Below are 20,834 nucleotides of genomic sequence, written 5' to 3' on the forward strand. Positions count from 1 at the left end.
ATCACTTCATGATGTTTTCTTCGGCTCCTTCCCATTTCCTTCCTATTACGTATACAAAGAAATGTTTGCTTGCGGAATAATCGACTGTGTTCTCGCTGAGAGCTATTAATCATCCCACATTGAAATTTCATTACTAAAAACTCATTACACCGGACCATTTAGAGCACGCACACAACCACAGGAGACGCATATGTTTTCTCTCGAGCCAATGTTTCTGCAATAACAGATGTCCTGTCAAAATGAAAGGTAATTAATGCTTGGTGGCAATGGAATAAATATTCAAGACATTCAGAGGCTTTGTGTGTGTGTGTGTGTGTGTGTGCGTGAGTGTGATTTTTTAATTTAAGTTCCGAGCGCAAAGTGCAGCTCAGAGATGCCACTTTACACTGCTTTAAATCAGCAAAATCATTAAAATTTCACACAGTCCTTTCCTTACGCCAAAACTGCCACCCGGAATAAAGACATGCATCCAAGTAACTGTTAAACGTGGTGGTTTTAATTTTTTATGGTTATGAAAGGCAAACGCCTGCGCTTTGATTGAGTTACTCAAAACAGCTTCACTTTGACAACGAAGAAGCCAATTTAAATCAGATGTACGCATAATGGATTATTCAGTGTGCAATATCACAACTTGAACCCTTAAAAAAAAAAAAAACTAAAAATCATTAAAAGTAAAAAGTGAAGTGCCAAACATAATTCAATCCTGTCCCGTGTTTAAATTGAACGTCAATCAAGAGCTCTATCTTGGAATGGCTTAATAGGATATTGAAATGTCCTCTTTCCAGCACGCGGCATCCAAGACGAGCACTAATTAGTATGAAAAGATAACTAACGTGGCCGGGCACAGATTTGTAAATGGGAGTAATGTAATGAAGTGTCCTGCGCATTTGTCATTGTGCAGTCCTTGCTCCCTATTGGCCACCGATGGGGAAATATGGAAATCATTTGATGGCAACGCAACGAAATCCCTTTCAGACCCTCTTTGGTTTTGTATTCGAAGAACACGTTCATACGCGGGACGTAACCAACATGAAACCAGACATATTGGTAGAGACTTCACGAAGCATCAAGCGGTTCAAATCGACCCATTTGAAAGTTGTAAAACAAAGTTAACATCTTAGCATGATGAAAGCAAAAGCGCAAGAATGTACTTGCAACCAAATATATATTTAGTTGTCTGCTTATTTCTGAAAATAAGCCTGTTCTGCACTTCCGCCTCGCTGTTACATAACAGTGGGACTAATTTACATAATTTCCTCACGCCCTGAGGTTCGCCGCCCATGATTAGTTAGCTTTGCTCCTAGCTCTGCAATGGTGAATGTGTATATGCTCAAATTAGCCAAAGGTAGCTTTGCGCAAAAGTCATTTACAGAGGTGGGCATTCCGTCAGAATCCGTCACTGACTTTTTATGCCGACAGTTGGCGGTAACCTTTTAAAAACGATAGACTAAGCAACGACGGAAGTGGATTTTCATCCATCAGAGTAATCGTCATGAACGGCATCCGTTAGCGACGGCCTGTAACTCCGTCACTGACCGACGCCAGTTTTGTTGATGTTTTTTTGGGTGGGGGATGGACAGATCAAGGGATTTCTGACGGACTAACTTAATTTACGGACTTAATAGACAGACTGACTGACCAACTGACGATTACAATTTGAATTACAATTATGAAAAATGTCGAACTAACACATGACGGATGGGTACACAGGCCGCTAACAGATAATGAATGACAGACCAGCAAAATTGAGTAAACGTTTTTTTTTTTTACAGTCTGGAAACACAGGGGCGACGTTTTCATGTTATAGAGGGAGTCTCAGAGTCTCGAGAAAGGCTTCACTAACCCGACAAAGAGTTTTTAGATTGGTAGCGCATTACTTTTTCTTGAAAAAGAAGTGCTCGCGGCATCTGAAAAATTTCTAAATTAGCAGCTATGTAATGAACATTGTAGTCTTGCATTTGCAAGGGATTGAACCAGCCCACCCCTGCCTCCCACCTCAAAAAATGTGATTTGAACTCGAGTGTGAAAAGTGGATGTTAAGAGCGCTGCAATTATTCATCCTTTGAATATTTTCACCAAAGACTGTCACATACATGTTATTAGGACGCCTGGGAACTGTAAGAATGAAAAAAATGTCTCCTTTAAACCCATTGACACTGGAACATTATTTCTGTTAACTTAATTTAATTTCCTGCATTGGTTTTAGGTGACATTAGGTTTTCATACCAATACTGAAAAGAGAAGCACTAACATTTATGGCTACAAAAAGTCGTTAAACTTCTTTATGACTGCAATAACTTCTGACATTAGAAATTGCCCCGTTGTGGATCAATATGTTGGTCGGAGTGCAGTAAAAAGACGGGAATCCACTTCAGGATGTTATATTAATAAAAGATACATTGGAAACCTTGAATGCCGTAAACGCCGTAAACTTTGCGATCGAAGCAAAATATGTCACAAAAGTCACGCGAGATGTCACATTTTTTTCTGAGAATTCAAAACATCTCAAGAGGCTAGAAAGATCGTGACAGTTGAGAAATGTAGTATTAATCATAGAACCAGAAATGGTGTGTCCTCAACTTTGTTTTGGCCGCACCAAGGTAATTGTGGAGAAACGTGAAGAGCGTCGTCGTGAGTGACGTCACATCAGACAAAATCCATAACGATCATAAAAGAGAAGAGAAAGATGGTTTTAAATTCATTTTATTGTTCATATTGTACTGTGCGTCCAAGTCAGTTCTGTGGTTGTTGTCACTCAAGTTTAGTATACTTTGGGGGATTTTAAACCTCTGTATACTTATACTTATATTGGGTTATACTTGTATAACCCAAAAATGTTCTTTTTACAATGACAAGAAAATGTTCCGTCCACTAGTCTAAACTCAGAATTCGGAATGATATTGTGTTTGTGTAGTATGAGTTAAGTAGTCAAATCCAGAGCATTTTACTTAGCGTCCGTTATTCGTCATCCATCTGCAGCTTGGGTACTCTCCCGTCGTCCGTCATTCGCCTATTTTTCCGGGAGTAAAAAAAATAGTAGGTCGTAATAATCCTGATTATTGTGTGGCGTCATGAATGAATCCAGCATCAAATTGACTTCATTATCTTCATTTGAAGAGCAATTTATAAAATCTCGCACGGAATCAACAAGCGGTGGATGGTAGCTGTACACAAAAGATTAGTAAGATAATGAATTATTTTTGCATTTATTACATTTTTGTAAGCGGGCCTAATCAGGTCGCTCTGCTTTAATTGCAGCCGAGCAGGAGCCAGCGGATGATGATAAGTTGTTTTCATGTCGCTGCAGTCTTGCCAGGCCGGAGAGGAAATGACACATGGTAGAAGAATCGTAAATCTTTGCTTTTCCCAAAAAGCAGAAGAGAGAAAAGGAAATGAATTCCACCGGCTGGTTGCACTGCTGAACAACAATAAAAAAAAAAAAAACATGGAATAAGGTGCGAAGAAAAAAAAAAAAAAAAAGAAAAAGACATACAATGATTGTGTCATGTGGCCAACACGACATCCAATAAGCAGGCACAGAGTGGAAGCTTGCTTATCTGATGTGTGCTGTGTGGGAGACGGTGCGAGATGTTTTATGTGTCCCTTGAATGGGATTTGATTGGGTGGGCGTATCTGCTAGTGTAGCACTGCTTGGCTATGCATGCGGGTGGGGGGAGCGTGGGGGGGTGGGGGGGTGCGGGAACGATATCAAACGGGAACATGTTTTGCATGTAGGCCAACATCAATGTGTCCGTAATTACAAAGCGCATTTCTTGGCGACACTTCCGGATTGTTGACCATCTCCCGAGCAAGGAGGCTGGAGTGCGTTCAAATGGGGATTATCTGCCTCGAGCACAGCAGCACACTGTACGACATTGATTACGCTCGCACAAAAACATGCCAACACACACGGCCTGCTCGGTTTTCATTGGCTTCTCTGTCTTGTACGAGCTCGCACAATTTACTCAGCAAGTATCAAAACGTTGACACGGAGTTCATTTGAAGAAAAACAGAAAACTCAAAATCTAAAATGTGGCAGTTATTGATTGATTGATTTAATTATGTTCACATTTGCAAAATAGATCATGTGATTACATTTCAATACAGTGGTGCCTTGCGATATGAGTGACCCGACTTCGTTTTTTTTCGAGATACGAGCTGTCATTCGACTGATTTATTTTTTATTTTTTTGCTTTGATTTGCAAGCATAGACTTTCGATATGAGTGCTTTGTGGCGGCAGTGAACTCAACTCAAAACACACAAAGCTGCAGTATGGCAAATAGTTAACAATTAATTGAAAAAGACACTTCAAGCTATTTAATGCCATTTCCAGTACTGTCAAACTCGAGTTAAAACAAATGCTAACTTATTCAAAACAGCCAAACTGCTCGAAGAAAGGACCCGCTAACATAATGCTAATGCTAATTAGCATTTATGTCGCAGTGCTTTCACCCTTTTAAGGAAATCAACCCAAACACATATTTTTTTCAAGAATATGTTCCCAGCAGGTCCACTAGTTGAAACGCGGCATTCTGATTAATATTGCATTTGTGGAATATGAGTTAAGCAGCAAAATCCCACCCCTTTTTAGCCACCTCAGTCTTTTTCTGGCTGACCTGTTTTCTGAAGCTGAGCCGTGATTGGTCGTTACCTGAGCCCTGAGCAGATGTGATGTCGTTTTCAGTCGACAGAAGTGACAAAATGGCCACCCTCGGAGATGGCTAAAAACGAGTGGATTAACACATATTCCACAAACGCAATATTTCTCAGAATGCCCTGCTTCAACGAGTGGGCCTGCATAGAACATATATTTGAAAAAAAAATGTTTGTGTTGACTTCCGCTTTAATATTCCTTCAAAAATAATTTTAAAGATTCCCAATTTTGAATTTCTCATCAGATTCAGGCATTTTTTGAGCGCTGTTGGAGCCCCATTGCTTTATTTTAGCGTGTGCCAACCGGGTGTACACGTACAGTATGTGAGCACAATGGGGTACATGGAACCATTTAATCATTTATTTCTCAGATCAATAACCACAACAGCCACAGGTCAACTCAAGTGTCTCATTTAAACTCAGATGACTGATGAAAAAGTCCAACTACTATACTGGGTTTACATATTATTCTCATTCAGTGTTTTGCTCCTGATATTTGGGTCCCAAGTCAAGCGCAAAGCGCAGTCTTTAACTGTACGCATGGGTGGAGTTTCCTTTCTTTTGATATTTTCCTAGACTATCAGAGCTGGGCATTTTACTAAATTTTACTGCCAAGTCCGTTTATCGCCTTCCGGCGTCCATCTATCGCCTATAGGTCAATCCGCCTATGATTTTAAATGGGCTTTCGCTTGCGTTTCCATTTACATACTTCAACCAACTTCCACCGCAAGATGATCTCCACTTGCTGATGGTGTAAAGTTGGCTACCTGCGCCACAATTTAGACCTGGTTTCACCTGGTCTAAAGTCTACTTTTGGTCACGAAATTGCCAGATGCGCCGCGGTCATGCAACAGAATATGCATGAATGTTAACCAATGCAAAGAGGAAAACGTAAATAACATTAAAGCAGTGTTACTTTTATTGATGAAGGCATAATGCAAAGGTGTTTCGAGCCCCCACAAAAGGAGTGTGTGTGTGTGTGTGTGTGTGTGTGTGCGGTCTAAAAAAATTCTGAAAAGCTGGAATGGAAGTTTTCTGACATTTAGGTTCGTGAGGCAAAGGGAAACTGTGCCAACCCTGACATGGCCTTGAAGGAGGTGCATTGCTAAAAGGTTAGAGAAAGAATGTAATAAATGTAAACGTAAAAAAAAGTGTTTTTTTTTTTCTTTGTTGAAAATGTAGAGTGGGTGCGTCAACTCCATCAGGAATGTTGAAGGTGGTGCATGGCTTGACAAATGTCTACAATAAAAGCTTTCCGTGGGAACGCAAATTCACGAGTCTCCAATATACTGTACAGTTGGATTGGATTTCCAAGAGGTGATTTGTTGTTTTGTATGTGCAGACACTTGTGACATTTTGCAGACAAACAGAACAAAAACACAAAGCTTTGCTCATGTGTCATACTCAAGGCCGACGCCATTCATTTCCATGTTTATTCGCACCTCTTTTGCCCCTCACCAGAGCCAAATGTGACAACCGCACAGGAAGAGACCTGTTTGAAAAAACAGCACACGGTAATAAGTAGCAGGGTGCAAATCCAGTTTCTGAGTCCATTTATTTGACAAGAAGGAGCACTGAGTGAAGATGTAGTCGGCTATGTTAACTTGTCTCGCTTGCTGCCGACTGGTTGTGTTAAAAACGAATACACGATACTTTTTGTGTTTTATCACCTTCATCTCACATCAAATGTTAGATTAGACTGCTGTTGAAAAGCGGTGACCTATTTATTAAAACACCCAGAAAAGGAAAATGTGTTACTCCTCAGAGGTGTAACCTATTTCTTTACACAATGTATTATTAATGTTTGCAGAACTTTGTAGTTCAACAACTTGTATTGTATATGACTACACGCATTGGCATGAGCACAAAGATAAGTAGTTAGTTTGTGGTTGCGTGAATAAAATGTAAGAGAACAGCGGTCTTTCTTTTTAAAAGAACACAACATAAGTCGGACGTCAGTCGGTATTTGACCTGGTAATTGACTTCTTGTCCTCTGTCGCCCATACACAAAATGTGTGTGTGTCCAGGACGGACGGACCGTTCCGTTCCTGGGAGAGAATGCCCATCTCTTGTTGTAGTAGCTTACCAAATTCTGACTTTGGCCTGACAACACTGGCAGAAGTTGACAGTGTCATGTCTCACATTTCTCTCACATTTTATTTTTTGTGAGAGACTCATTGCCACAAAGAGCGACTATTTGTTTGTTTGTATTATTGGATTTTAGTCCAGCCCACCAATCGGCCCTCACGCGTGTGACATGCTCGCGAGGCGGCCAAATTTCATCTCAGCCTACTCGGTGAAAGGCTTCTTTTTAGGCTTCTTTCTACTCCAGCGTCGGCGCGAGCGACAACTTCCGCATTGATTCACATGACTGACGCATTGTGCTGTTGGCGACAGGTCTGCGACACATGTCACGCGCACATCAGGAATTGGGCCGACAATGTTTATGAATATGGCCGGAGGGTCGCAGCCGGAAGAGAACCCAGGTCAAGCGTGGAGGGTCGCGGCCGGACCGGCAAAAACGGGTCAAGTGCCCAGCTCCGCATATTTGATTACTTTTTTTTAAGACTTAAGCCCAAAGGTGGCTACTTGTTGTTTACATCAATCAAATTCACCAAAATCGTGATGTACCACCTGTGCCACAACTTAGACCCGCTTTCGGCTGATCTAAAAGTTTTATTAACATTCAGCCACCAAATTGTCAGGTGTGACGAGGGCATGTAAAAGAAAACGCCAGAGCTGGGCGCTCCGCCTTTGTGACGTAGTGGTCCGTCTAGTCTATAATTTCTGTAAATAAATTATTTTGCCATAAAAAGCTCTTTTTTCTGTTAGGTTTTGTTATTTTATAGTTAGAGCAGTCACAAAAACAAAATAGATTAGCATCACAGTCACTGTTCTGATTGACATGTTTCTTTTCGCAAAAAGCTCAGGTTCCAGTCAGAAACTGTTGTTGTTGTTTGTTGTGTGTGAACCCAAACCATGTTCTCCTGCTGTTTAATCAATGGAAAAATCTAGAAACAAACTTTTTATCCTTGTGATAGAAAGGTAATGAAAGAGCAGTCAAACTTTTGAAAACGCTGGAAATGTGCTAATTTGAAAAAGTTTGACTAAAGGGAAACTTCTAATCAAGACAGATATATGGTGGCGAAATCTATTTTTTTTTTTCACGTTAGCATCATGTTAGCATGGGCGTGTCTTGCCGTGTATCGTATCCTCAGCACACGTTACCTTGTTTTCCTCTGGTTGGTGTGCCAGTCACAGCTGAAGTCTCGCCCAACAAACACATCACTTCCACGCACCGCGTGTCCTTGGTGCCCCGGCACAATTTGACTCGGCTACTTTCTCCGTTAAGTTTTTCAACTCGCGTGGAAATGTGTGGTGAGGACTAACTTTGAACTTTGAATCGGTGCGTGTGAGAAGGATCTACGGAAGAAGTAGGAGGAGGAGGTGGACCCGCACTCACTCGAGCCTCGCTCGCTCACTCACCCACTCGCTCGCTCGATCGCTCCCTGCCGGTCTTTTGTATCCAGCAGCTGCGTGTACATGCTCGGCCACTGGCGCTCCATGAGGGGCACCTTCTTACAGCTTTCCTGCAAGGAGTCCTTGCCCGTAGAAGAGGGATAACCTAAACTTCCACTTCTACTACTTCTACTTCTACTACAACCACCACTGCCACTAAAACCACCACCAGGCTCCGCGGTGCGCTTTGGATTGTAAAGCCGAGAAAAGCACCCTGTACCCCGGTGTGCCACAGCCGCGCGACCCCCAACCCCCCTGCCTTTTGCCATGGATGTACGTTTTTACCCCAATGCCGGTGGAAATTCTATTCCCGGAGAACCAGCCAACCTGGATTTCTCCCACTGCTTGGGATACTACAACTTCAACAAGGTGAGGGGGCTTGTTTGGCGATGAGACTAAGCGTGCACCTCTTGCAAATCGTATTCTCTTTTCTTCATCTAACCTCACTGGATTGAAAAGATTCTCAGTTGATCTCATCTGCCATTTAAAACAAACTTTTTAGGCACTTTAGTGCAGCGTGTTAAAATTTGCCAACAAGAACCAAACATTTACCACCTCAAACTTAATGCATTGCCATGGCATCACTGATTAGGGGCAAAAGCACAAGTGGCATGGCTTTATTACTACAAAGGTAGATGATAAAGTCATAAACAATAACACAGCGTTTTACAATCTGCAACCCAGTAAAAGAAAAAAAAATCATTTGCAATCCCAATGCCTAGTTTAGTCAACCTTGGACTTGAAGTCATGCTGTGAATTTCATCAAATATAATGCAAGAAGGCAACTCACTACAGTAGTAGTTGTTGCAATAGTCGTACTGCAGTCCCCCCCCCACCCCCCCACAAACAAGCATTGAATAATTAGGTATTTGTTTCAAACTTCTACACACTTTCATGTGTGAAATTATTTTTCAGAAATGGTTTATTTGCTATTTTTACTTCAATATATTAAAAAATAACCCATCGAAGAAGTTCATTTAATCGATGCCAACATTTCGGTTATTGGAATTATTCTTGAGTGATTGTGTCGACTGCTTTGCACAGGTTTAAGCAGCCCTTTAAAAAAACAACAACAACAAAAAAAAAAACTTACATCACAAAATTTTGGGGGGAATGACGTCAGGCTGTTGTTGCGCTTTTTACTTAATTTTCTCTCAATTTGTCAAACCAAATAACGAATCCCATGGGTCCTCGATTTACATTACCGAAAAAGACATTTCAATGTTCTGAATCGTGCAATATAAACAATTTTGGTGTCACATGTCATCCCGTGGCACAAGAAGTTAACACCATACTTGCTGTTGGTCATTTGATTATTTTCTATTTATAGCCTAGTGTTTTTCAAACAATAGTTTATTCTTAGTATCTTAGTTTGGGTCGGTGTTAGACTACGGCACATTCCGATTTGCGTACAAATTCAGGTTACATCACTGGTAAATTTGCACTGCATTAAAAATATGCATTTCATGAGCATTAGTTTCTCAGATGCTTGCTTCAAATGTTTTGCTAGAGTTTGAGCAGACGTGGAGAGTAAAAGTGGATACTTTACTTTGACCTTTTATAATTCCAGTATATAAACTGAAAAATGCACCTCTGCAATATACATGGACATACTGTATATGACCACATCACACTCTAAACATCAATGGTGGAACATAAATTCGGCCACCCGAATGCAGGGGGTCTTTGGTTTATAACGGTTCCATCATTTGAGCATTGGAAGTTACAAAGGGTCCACAGTGAATGCAGTACTTTTTGTTTTTCCATCTGCTTGTTTTATATTTATGGTCAAAAAGTGTTTTCATACAAATGTTTACTGTCATTTTTATGACTTTACTCCTGTGTTAGTGGAAAAAGTTAGTGATTGACTATAGTTCAGTTTAAGTACAAAATTGTGTTGTCGCCGTCTAAGGAACGGAACTCTGTCGTAAACAAAAGACCCATATACCGCATATTAGGTGTGAAACTTTACAGTCCCAATAATTATTTGTTTTTAGAAAATTGTGCGATAAATTGTGAATCAAAATCATACCCTATTTTTTTTTTTTTTTAAACAAATATGCTTCTAAAGCCTGTTTTGAAGGTAGAGATTTTTTCTAGCAGGTATTGTAGGGTTCAAAGCAGAGTGTAGGCATTTGGGTAAATATGCTTGATGGAACATATGGGGGAAATGTACTATTATTTTTGGGGCGATGTTCTGAACTCCTGTTTACAGCCGAGCAGGATAATGTTGTAGCCTAAGTAGAATGTACAGTAGTCTTTAACTGATGTCATGTTGCTGCTTCTTTAGTTCGTAAACGTTGCGGGTGAATCAATACTGTCTCTGCTGGTTACAGGCAAGTAGTGCACTCCAATTTCAAAACAATGGCCCAAACTCTTAACAATCACATAACTGATTATGCCTAACCCTCATCCAGAACACTGATTTAAACCAACATATCGGGTTGGCTGTGTTTTCTACTTGCAATTGCAGACTATAAGCGACCACATGATGTTCTCCATTAGCATTATTGTATTTCCAAGTCACCTCAATGCATTCTTGTTAAGCATCACCAGGGAATTGTGGTATATTTATTAGCCCCATGAAGTTACGTAAGCCCCACATTTAAAAATAAATAAATAAATATATATATATATATATTTTGTGATATGATGTCAGTGTTATAGAAAAATAAGCCCACAACGGTCTTTGTTGTTGTTGTAAAGTCCAAACAATGCTTCCCCCCTTCTAGGTTATATTGGGCCTATTTGGTCTCTGCTGCCGCCGCCAAAAAAGAGAAAAAAAAAAAAAGACAGTTGCCGGCTTTGTCGTACTGTTTCATCAGCTCCATTGTGGCCAACTTGTCATATATGCCCGATTTCATCATGTCTTCATCAGCCCCCAGAGAACGCTTCTTTGATTCGGCTTGATTTCTTGTTCTTCGTTTGCTCCAAATTCCTCAGGTCAAGTGTAATCATCAGTAACAGTTAATTGGCCACCATGCAAAAAGAGGCTTATCCTATAACTCTACCGGTTATGATGGAAAGGGAGACGGGGCGTGGGTTAGAACACGCACAAAGCAAGCGTTTCATGCTAATGACTCCCCTCTGCATGGTGGACACATGCTCTTCTTTGCATGCATCATTCAAACTGTTCCTCTGTTTATTTCTCACTTTGCCAAGCGCTTTCACTCAGTTGGTGTTATGCATCGCTCTATTGAATCTATTAATACACCCTGGCAGGATCTTTAGTAACAGAACCAAAAAAAAAAAAGAGTTTTTGAGACATGGGAGGTTCTTTTTTTTTAATAGACAGAAAAATCCAAACGAGTGACACAGAGGATGAGATGGAGGAGGAACAAGCTGCGACTTCACACAGAAGAATGATGCTTCTGTTAAATTCTTTTACTTGAATAAGGCAATTTCGTCATTCAGTTGAATATATAAACTGAATGTAAGATTAAGTAGTACAATTTGGAATATGCTGAAAAAAAAAACTAGGGTCGTACAAAAGTTCTAAGGCACAACTCCTCTGGTCAACACTATTTAAAAAATAAATAAATGAATAAAAAAAACGGTTCAGAACATTCCAAGACTTAACTGTCCCATTTAAATACTATTTGAACTACTTGATTCATGAATAGTTGTTAATTTTGGGGAAGGCCCAAAAGTCATTCAAGAAGATCAGAGTTTGCACCGTAGTTATCTGTGAATGAGAGCGGATGCATCTTCCTCATTAAATTTAGTTTTCTTTTTAAAGCGAAACTAAACCCAAGAGGTCAAAACTTTGTTAAACAATTCAATCTACTCCTGATACTCCCAGCTGGTAAGTGAATGTGAATAGGAAATTAGCCTGCTAATGAGCTTTAAATAATGTTTATGAATTATGAAACCTGCTGTCAGCATCTCTCTCATGGCACTGACTTTTTTTTTTGAGGACTGACAAAATGTAAGGACAGAAGCGCTTTAAAAGGATGAGGACAGACGGGGTCGGAGAACAATTATTTTTTATGAATAAGCATGGACCGGCATCCATATGGATTTCTTTTTACGGATCTCCATCGCATCAAAAAGTTGATGGACAACACTTTTGCTCTTCACTATGCTTCGTCTGATGTCCACTGCATGTTTGTTTTCCTTTGAACTTGGGTGTGCACTCAATCGAATGATCATATTCATCACTCTCAAAATCTGCCAGCAAACATAATTCAGCAACTGCAATTTTGCCGAACATGGCGACTCCCTTACATTGATGAATCATCCCATATAATTCACATAATATAATTACACAAATGCAATATTTCTGGCACAAACACTGTGTTCTTGCTTTACAATGTTGGGGATTTAGTTCCCCTTTAACAGTTGTATACGAAATGCGTGGAGGACCCAAAAGCAGGAGGCAAAAATTAAGTGCAATATAAGGTATTTAATTAAAAAGAAAACAAAAAGGTCACAAGGCACTGGAATGATTCCAAAATAACATGGACCAAAAAGAAGCCAAACAAACACTAGGACAGGACTTGGGTTTACAGACTGATGACCATTGACAAATGACAACGAACTAACCAGGACTGAAAGAAAGCTGGGAACTAAATGCAGACAAGTTGGCGATACAACGAGGAACCCCCGGACAAGACACAGAGGGTAGGAGGGATCTGATTGGCTAACACCAGGGACCGGGATGACAAGCACAGGTGGACTCAATAACGAGAGACAGATGAAGGAACACAAGGAAAAACATGAAACTAAAGTCAAAAACCAAACTCAAAAGACACACTATGACATGTATGACAGTAAGAATGTGAAAAGTTACTTTTGCATAACAGTGTAGTTAATTAAGGGCTGTGGAATAACTTGTTTAATCAGTAGTTAATAGGGATGTAATGATTAATCGAAAATCGATTTAAAACAGAGTGCCTTGATTAATCAGTTGATCGATTTGATTAATCGAAAATCAAGTTGATTAAATTAATCTGGAAAATGATGCCTTGAAACGTTTTTTCATTCCAGATGCATAGCACATCTTGGATGTGTAGATCAAATTATGCTTTTACGCCAAACATCATTGTGTATTGCGTTTGTGGATGGCTGCAGAACCACACTAGTGCACGTGGTAGCAATTTTTAAAAAATCGAATCGAAAATCGGGAACTGAAAATCGAGAATCAGATCGGTGCTTGAGTGAATCGTTACATCCCTAGTAGTTAAGGATTCTGTCGACTGTGTGGCATTCATTGTTGAGTAATTCTCATCTAGCAATGAAGGCAAAATGGAGTGCAGTACTTGGATAAAACCAGCAGAAGCACTGACGATTCAGTCGGAACTAGTGTGTGACCTGAAGAAGGGCAAGGTGAACTGGGCTGGGCACCAATTGCAGTGCACATATAGACCAACAACTAGCGGATACTCACACTCACATTCACACCTACGGACAATTTACAGTCTTCAATCTTTGGAAAGTGCGAGGAAGCCGGAATTCCCATAGAAAACCAAACAGAAGCATGAGGAGAACATGAAACTGAGCCGAAAGTCAACCCCAGAGTGTCAGAAGTGTGAGGCAGACGTGGAAACTGAATGTGCTGAATGCCCTTCTTTAGAAACACAAACTCGCATCCCCTATTTCGAATACTAAAAAAAATTACAGATCGGATTATGTTTGACCTCAGACGTTCAACTGTATTCAGATTTATTCTGTTACAATTACTGTCAGAAGCTCACATTATTGCTCTTCACTGATTGATTGTTGCATTGGTGACTCAGCATTTTTATTTATTTTTTTATCGCCTCTTTGGATCATGAAACATAACACAAGGTTGCAGTCAGTAACTGAGCTGCTTCCATTGTTTGGAAAACCTTTAAATGTTGGAGCTTATTTCCACCCATCCAGTGTTTATTTGTCCGGTTCCGTAGAATGCGAACTATATGAGACAGCGAAGGTTATGTGGTTACGCGTGTAAGTCAGCACTGAGCACAAGACGAGGAGCTGTTTGGGTTTGTCTGGCTTTTTGGTATTTGTAAAAGCAGAATGTGATCAACCTAAATGCTTTCATGAAAGAGACCCAGTGTATCCCTCATATTTACGACCATCTGGTCTGCCTCCCTCCCTTTTTTTCTTAATGTTTCAGATACAGTATCCATTTAGTGTGGGATTTCATTTCCTCTAGGCACAGAGAGATTGAAATTACCAACAGATGTTCTTGCAAACTCTTCACCTGCTCTGGTGCTAATACTTAAACGAGCAGGAATTCCAACAGCGCAAAAACATACGGAGAGATATGGAACAACTTTTGTGTGTAAAGGTGGGGATGAACGCAAAAACATCGGCAAAGTAGAATAGTTGTTTGAGTATGTAGCTCGAAATGATAAGCCTGAACACATATGTACGCTAACGTTAGCTTATCCTGTTGCTGTACATTAGCTCTGGAGCTGCAGCGGTCTTTTGTCTTGCTGTTCCTCAGTACCTCAGAATAAAATTGGCGTATCATTCATTGTAACATTTCAGCGTACGCGGCTAGAAAATGACAAATAAACACACATACTGTTAGCCAACCCTGCTCTGGACTCCCAATTACATTGCACAGTCTCCACTTTTTCCACAGCAGATTGCTTTCGTGCTGCCCTGTCTCCTTCAAATAAAATGGTCATATTGTTACATTTTAGATGCTGTTGCCAGAAATAACCCAAGAAATACTTTTTGCTAACTTAAACTTACTCTGTTGCTGTGCCGTAGCTCTGGATATTGAAAAATTATACCCCACTAGCTCCCCTTGCGGCAGCCGCCCATTTTCTTGCTCCCTTCAGTCTCGAATAAAATTGCAGCTCAGTAATATTTGATTATAGACTGTGTTAAATTAGAAAAAAAAAAACACAAGATAACATTGTTACTCTGTTGCTGTGATTTTTCTCTGGATGTTGAAGTAGTACACACTTTGGCTGTAGCTGTAGCGCTCCATTTTTTTCCCGCTGTCTTTAATACTCTGTTGAATAAAATGTGTCATTGTCAAATTTGCGGATAACTGAGCTACCGCAGTACTCTTCCCTCACTCTCCTCTTGAATAAAATCTGTCTATGCCAAGATGTAGGTACAGCAGGCCCTTCTTCTCCTCGATTGTTATTGTTTTTTTTCCCCATGCCTCATTTTGGTGAATGTGTTCCATGTGGTATGTTTTTTTGTAGTTGTGCAGGCACTATTTTGGAAAAGCGACATTAATGTGCCCATTACATTTGGTGGCGCTCTCCTCCGGAGCATCTCCGGTTGGTAATTGAATTAACTTTATATGTTCTTGGTGGCCTGCATGCGTGAATTACACTTTTTACAAAATGATGCATTTTCATTTGTATGTCTTTTTTTTTTTTTTTTAAATCCACTATGAGCCTCTTGAGTCTCTCATGTTTGCGCTGTGAAAAAAAAAAAAAAAAAAAAGTCCGTTGAAGGGTTGCAGCTGTAATTACCTGAGGCATTAACAAGGTCTGTAAAATGAAACTGATCCTGACAGCGAATAGTTGCAAAAGCTGTTTCCCCCCCTCCCCAGTCCCATGGTGTCCTTTGTCCCGCCTTCTGCACAGTAAGCAGAGAAAGGGTTAAAGCTTCACCTCTACTCGTGGGCCTCTCTAGTGTACACAGCTGGTGCCATTTCATCACACACCTTCTAAACATATCCAAACACAACTTAAACTGTGTGCCCGGGAAGAGTGTGTTTATGTGTGTGTACGTGAATAGGTGTGTGTGTGTGCAGGGGTGTATTTGTGTGTGTATGGGTGCGTGCGTGTGCATGTGACCTCACAAGCTGTTTTTTCAAGCCTCACTGTTGACAGATAGGACCCCAGGGTCCGTGTAAAGTGTGTAATTGTACAAGACGTGAATAGCTGATGCAGTTTTTTTTTTTTTTTTTTTTTACAGCCTTTTAATTGTAGCCTGTCAGGAACTGTAGTTTGTCAGATTTATTAAACGCCCAATTTTCCCACTGAGAAGAGAGAGGGTTTATTTTTAGTGCATCGTCATTGCCGCAGTACACTCGCACTGAGCTCCATATATGTGAAAACGATGTTGCCGACTGACTTCTCGCTGATGTTAAAAACTGACAACTGTACAGTACCATCAAATGCACAACGGTCTCCTTGCACGGTACAAGAAGTATGGAGGTGATAAATGTTTGTGCAATCTTAACACTCATACAAGTATGAAAAAATATTTGTAATGTATAATTAAAAAAGCGGCCCGATGACTTGAGTTAAATTACTTTCTTAGTTGTTAGCTTACAGGATTAGGCCAACATTTCAAGGTATATTTGCACAGTGGTGGTACACGGGCCAGGGAAAGACCCATCAAATAAATAAAACGTCTTGTTTACAACTCCCGACGGCCTGTAAGAAATTGCGAATGTAGTAAAAATATAACGGTAGAAAGCGGTATTCAAACCTGTGTCAATCATGTCAATCTTACTATAAATTCACTTGCATTTTATGATTCATTAAATTGACCTTAGGTGTGCCTACTAGTACTATCACAATGTGACAAGAAATAATGCTAATTTGACAATGTAGGGCACCAACCCACTATGACGTGTTCTCTCGGTGCTAGCATACAAAGTAAGTTATCTCATCATGCGTAATTTACAGTACGGCACAACATGGAATATCAAACAATAATGCTAAGCTAATAACCGTAGCCTATAGCTTTCCATTCTTCCAACTCCCAATTTGTGTATATTGTCCATTCCATGTCCGGTCGTTCGGTCACAACACTTTCCTCGCTTGAGCATCTGGCTCGTACATGTATGGTCCAACGCACATCATGCTAACAACCTCCTCTTCCTCCAACTCACCTGGATGGCCTCAGATAAGTTTAAAATCTTGCTTTCTGAATCGATTTCTGATTGGCTTTGGAACCTTTCCGTGTTGCGCACTATTGTCGTCTTGACGTGACGTTTCACTTCCGGGTTGTCGCTCGGCAGGATCAAACTTCGGATAAACGATTACTTTGTCGAATGTACGAAATGGAAATGATGTTTTCATGCTTTATTTTTCGTATGATGTTTAATTACTTAATTTAGACTTAATTTGGCATTTTCTGAAATGACTTCACACTTGAGCTTTAAAGCTTCTTGGTAAGATTCAATATTTTCTGAAACAATGTATTCTTTGCACTTTTCTCTAAACAATATTTCAGTTGTGAAACGTGACTTTGTTTCATGAGGCAGATTTGACAAAGGACCTGAAAAAAAACCCTAACAGGCGCTGTAACAGTCCAACACCTTAACCGCTCTTTAATTCAAACATTGTATCTTGTCAAATAACCTCATTACAATTACTGTGTTGTTTACTCTGTGTTCAGGGTGGAGCACACAACCTGCTCTATCGCCTGTCAATCAACTTTTTTTGCCATCGTGTGTTGTCAGCAGTGATGACTTTTTGTCCTCTTTTCCCATGTTGGCTTAGATTCGAGCAATGGCATTGATGAAGCATTAAATTTACAGAAAAGGAACTACGACGTAGTTGTGGACACAAAGTCAAACCCCAGTTTAAAATGATCAAGCAATAACATGGTTCTTGTTTTTTTCCCTCTCGCTTCACACACTTCCTTAAATCACATTTTTTAAAGCCCCTAAATGATGTTTGCGCATGTTGACTCAGTGCTATTAGCGCCCGAGCGTCTGTGTGAACCTGCAGCTGTGCATTCAGTCCGCAGCTCATATTATGCTGCTTATCTCTCTGTTGTGTGCTTGTAAAATGCAGATATGCGGTTGTTAAGTTGGCAGCCATAGACACGGTTTCCCGTCACCACATTGCATTCAGTAACACCTAACCCGAAACTAAGGATTGGTTTTAGGATTAAAGACAGGGAAATATTGATTCAATGATATATTGCATGCATTACCTACGACCGTCCCAGTTTGAGGTGGTTCTTACCCTCAAGAATTGACAAACCGTAATATGTTGAAATCGGCGCTGTTATTAGCAACAGAAGTCCTTTCCCATTTCAGTGAAAATATTACTTTACCAAGATCATCATACCACAGAACAAGAAAAAGTAGCCATAGTCCCAGCCAGAAAAGAAGCGCTATGCTGCTCAGGTTTCTTTAACTGTTCCGTAAATGTTTAACATTTGCTTCAGGAGTTGATATACAGTAATTGAATAATCAGATTTAGTCATCAGACAAGGTGAAAATGGGTACCTTGTGTATTTGAGTCACCATAGTGTTATAGTAGCCCTGAGATTGATCTTGGTTTCCACATAAAATGCAACCCATAATAATTAAATATGATTTCCCATTGTCTAGAGACCAAGTTTTATTAGTGAATCAGACTTGAATTGCTTTAATTAGCTGATCAGATTTTCAGCTCTTGCTTCAAAAGGCCTTTGTCTTGTCCTCGTCTGATCTCCTCAAATTGTAGGTCTTGTTCATAACTCGGTCTCAACTTCTCAGTCTTGGACTTGACTTGGTCTCAGTCTGCATTTATCTTTGTCTTGACTCGGTCTCAAATCATCAAAGTGTTGGTATTGACAACTATTGGTCTCCACTCCCTAAAGTCTCTGTTTTGATTTTGTCTCAACGCCTCAAAGTATTTGTCTTGATTTTGGTCTTAACTGCTCAAAGTCTTGGTCTGGATCGGTCTTGGACTCTCTACTCAAAGTTTTGGTCTTGACATGTCTCAGTTTATGGACTTGAACACTAAGTGGTCACGTAGTTCATTCCTTGCATAACAACTGTATCCTTATTTGAAACGTGATTTAGCGAACACAACTTGCATACCGAACTCATCCTTAGGAACATCCATGCACCTATCCATTTCTACACCGCTTATTCTGCTCAGGGTTGCGGGATCCTGGAGCCTATCCCAGCTGATATCGGGCGAAAGGCGGATCCTGAACTGGTTGCCAGTCAGTCGCAGGGCACTTATAGAGACTGACAAACATTCCCATTCACTTTCACACCGTCCCTGAGTGGGAACTGATATCCTGTTGTTCTTATCCTTACCTGTAGGTCTTCCTAGAAGGCCGGAAGTCAGGGGTCAGCTGGAGGTAGACGGCTGCATGACATTTAGGATTCTTGAGATAGGAGTCTTGACTCAAATGCTGCATAGCAACCTGAAAAGTCACTGATTGGGGTCACTATCTCGTAGTGTCAAATCTTCTGTCAAAGCATATAGTCTATATTTACCGTAATAAGACATGGATTTGGTCTGGCTTGCCACAAACTTTGGCAGCTTTGAGCTCATTAAAGGGGAGAATACTCATTGTCCAGCTGCTTTTATCCTGAGTGAAGAAGCCAATCACTTGTTGTTGGCTGTTTCAATAAGTGTTGTGTCCCTGCAGTTGTTAGGAAACATCCATTTTTAAAGCTTTCCAGATGGGGCAGCCCTCCTAACATAGCTCTAATATCCAATCCTCCTAATGGGCTCATGGGCCGTATTAAAACAGTTGTCTTTTAACTTGACATGCTTGATTTAATATCTCTCCCCTCCGCCCCGTGATAAATGCAGTCCCCTCTCAATTCTCTCGGCTGGATTTCTTGCATTCCATTAAACGTTTGTGCTGGTAATCTTCAATTCTGTTTCTAATCAAGATAGATGTGTAATATCATAAATATGTTATATAAACATTCGCTGTCTAAACCCGTTTTAGAAAATATAAGCCTCCTTTCCAACAACAGGGTTAGAATTTCTTCCTTCTGGGCTGCAGGTGTGTGTTGCATATGATTTATCTGCACAACACAACCAACCCTGCTTCCCCTCCCTTCGCATGACACATTCCCATAATGCAATGTGTTACCAGGCTGCACTCAAAAGGACTGACAAAAGCAGCAGGTGTACAAATATCTCTCGGAGCCATCGGACAAAGAGCTTCAATATTAGCTTTAAATAAAAATGTTCTCATTTTAATGGACAAATGGCTGCACGGCAGAACATTGAGCTTTTTTTTCTATCACCGAGATGAAAAGATAGTGCAGCTGTTATTATGTTAAAGCAAGTTGTTAATTGTGCAAGTGTAACTGACTAAAATTAAACATTGATCGGTAGACCACAGACAGTCCTTGGCCGCGAGAACGATCATGTAAGAATGGGAGTTTTTTTTCTTTTTGTTTATGAAAAAGTTCTGCATGTTATTTTTAACAATGCACATTTACGAGGCGACAGGCGCTGCAAAAAAGCACCCCTGAAAACACAGTAATTTGCATACATTACAACGCTGTTAGTCCACTTTGCCTAATCCGATATCTGATTTAGCTTTTAACGCTTTGTTTACGTTGTTTTTTTGTGTTTGCTTTCAACAAACGTTTTCAAACATTTGTTTTTATCTCTCCAAAACGCAGTTATCCTAGAAAATAGCATCTTAAAACAGCTGTTTTTTGAAGAGATCTTCCACAATGCCACACATTTTGCGAACTTTGACCTGTTCATTTTACAACCATGAATTACTCATCAAGCCTATCCTTGCTGATTTGAAGCAAAAGGTGGACAGCACCCTGGATTGGGTGTTACAGAAACATTGTCTTTTGTTTCGCCAACTACAGTACTTTTTGCCATAACATGACGGCAAGAGTTTTCAACGGCTGATAGAAATAAGTAGCTTCCGCACTATTCTCTCTCATTTAGTACGCCGCCGTTGAGCGCGGTGGTGTGCTTGACAATCACGGCGGATTGATTGAAACTTTGAAACCAGAATGGTGGTTACATTACTC

At 40.3% G+C, this 20,834-nt stretch overlaps 1 protein-coding gene and 1 long non-coding RNA gene across 3 annotated transcripts in view; one reads left to right on the plus strand and one right to left on the minus strand.

Moving 5' to 3' along the window:
* Positions 1-3,297: 3,297 nt before the first annotated feature.
* On the minus strand, positions 3,298-8,148 carry LOC147149592 (uncharacterized). The gene is made up of 3 exons (XR_015086301.1): positions 7,883-8,148; positions 6,097-6,146; positions 3,298-3,360 (listed from the first exon to the last, which is right to left on the minus strand). It is a non-coding gene; the product is annotated as an uncharacterized LOC147149592 (long non-coding RNA).
* The window catches only part of tox3 (TOX high mobility group box family member 3), a 56,677-nt gene continuing 43,679 nt past the window's right edge, over positions 7,837-20,834 (plus strand). For both annotated transcript variants that reach the window (XM_086026756.1, XM_086026758.1), the window contains exon 1: positions 7,837-8,542. In XM_086026756.1, the coding sequence (XP_085882882.1) occupies positions 8,441-8,542 (102 nt within the window). In that variant the 5' untranslated portion in view covers positions 7,837-8,440. The remainder of the gene's footprint in view (positions 8,543-20,834) is intronic.

This window comes from Filicampus tigris, chromosome 3 (assembly GCF_054856515.1).
Source record: "Filicampus tigris isolate MCC_2025a chromosome 3, RoL_Ftig_1.0, whole genome shotgun sequence".
Taxonomy (NCBI): domain Eukaryota; kingdom Metazoa; phylum Chordata; class Actinopteri; order Syngnathiformes; family Syngnathidae; genus Filicampus; species Filicampus tigris.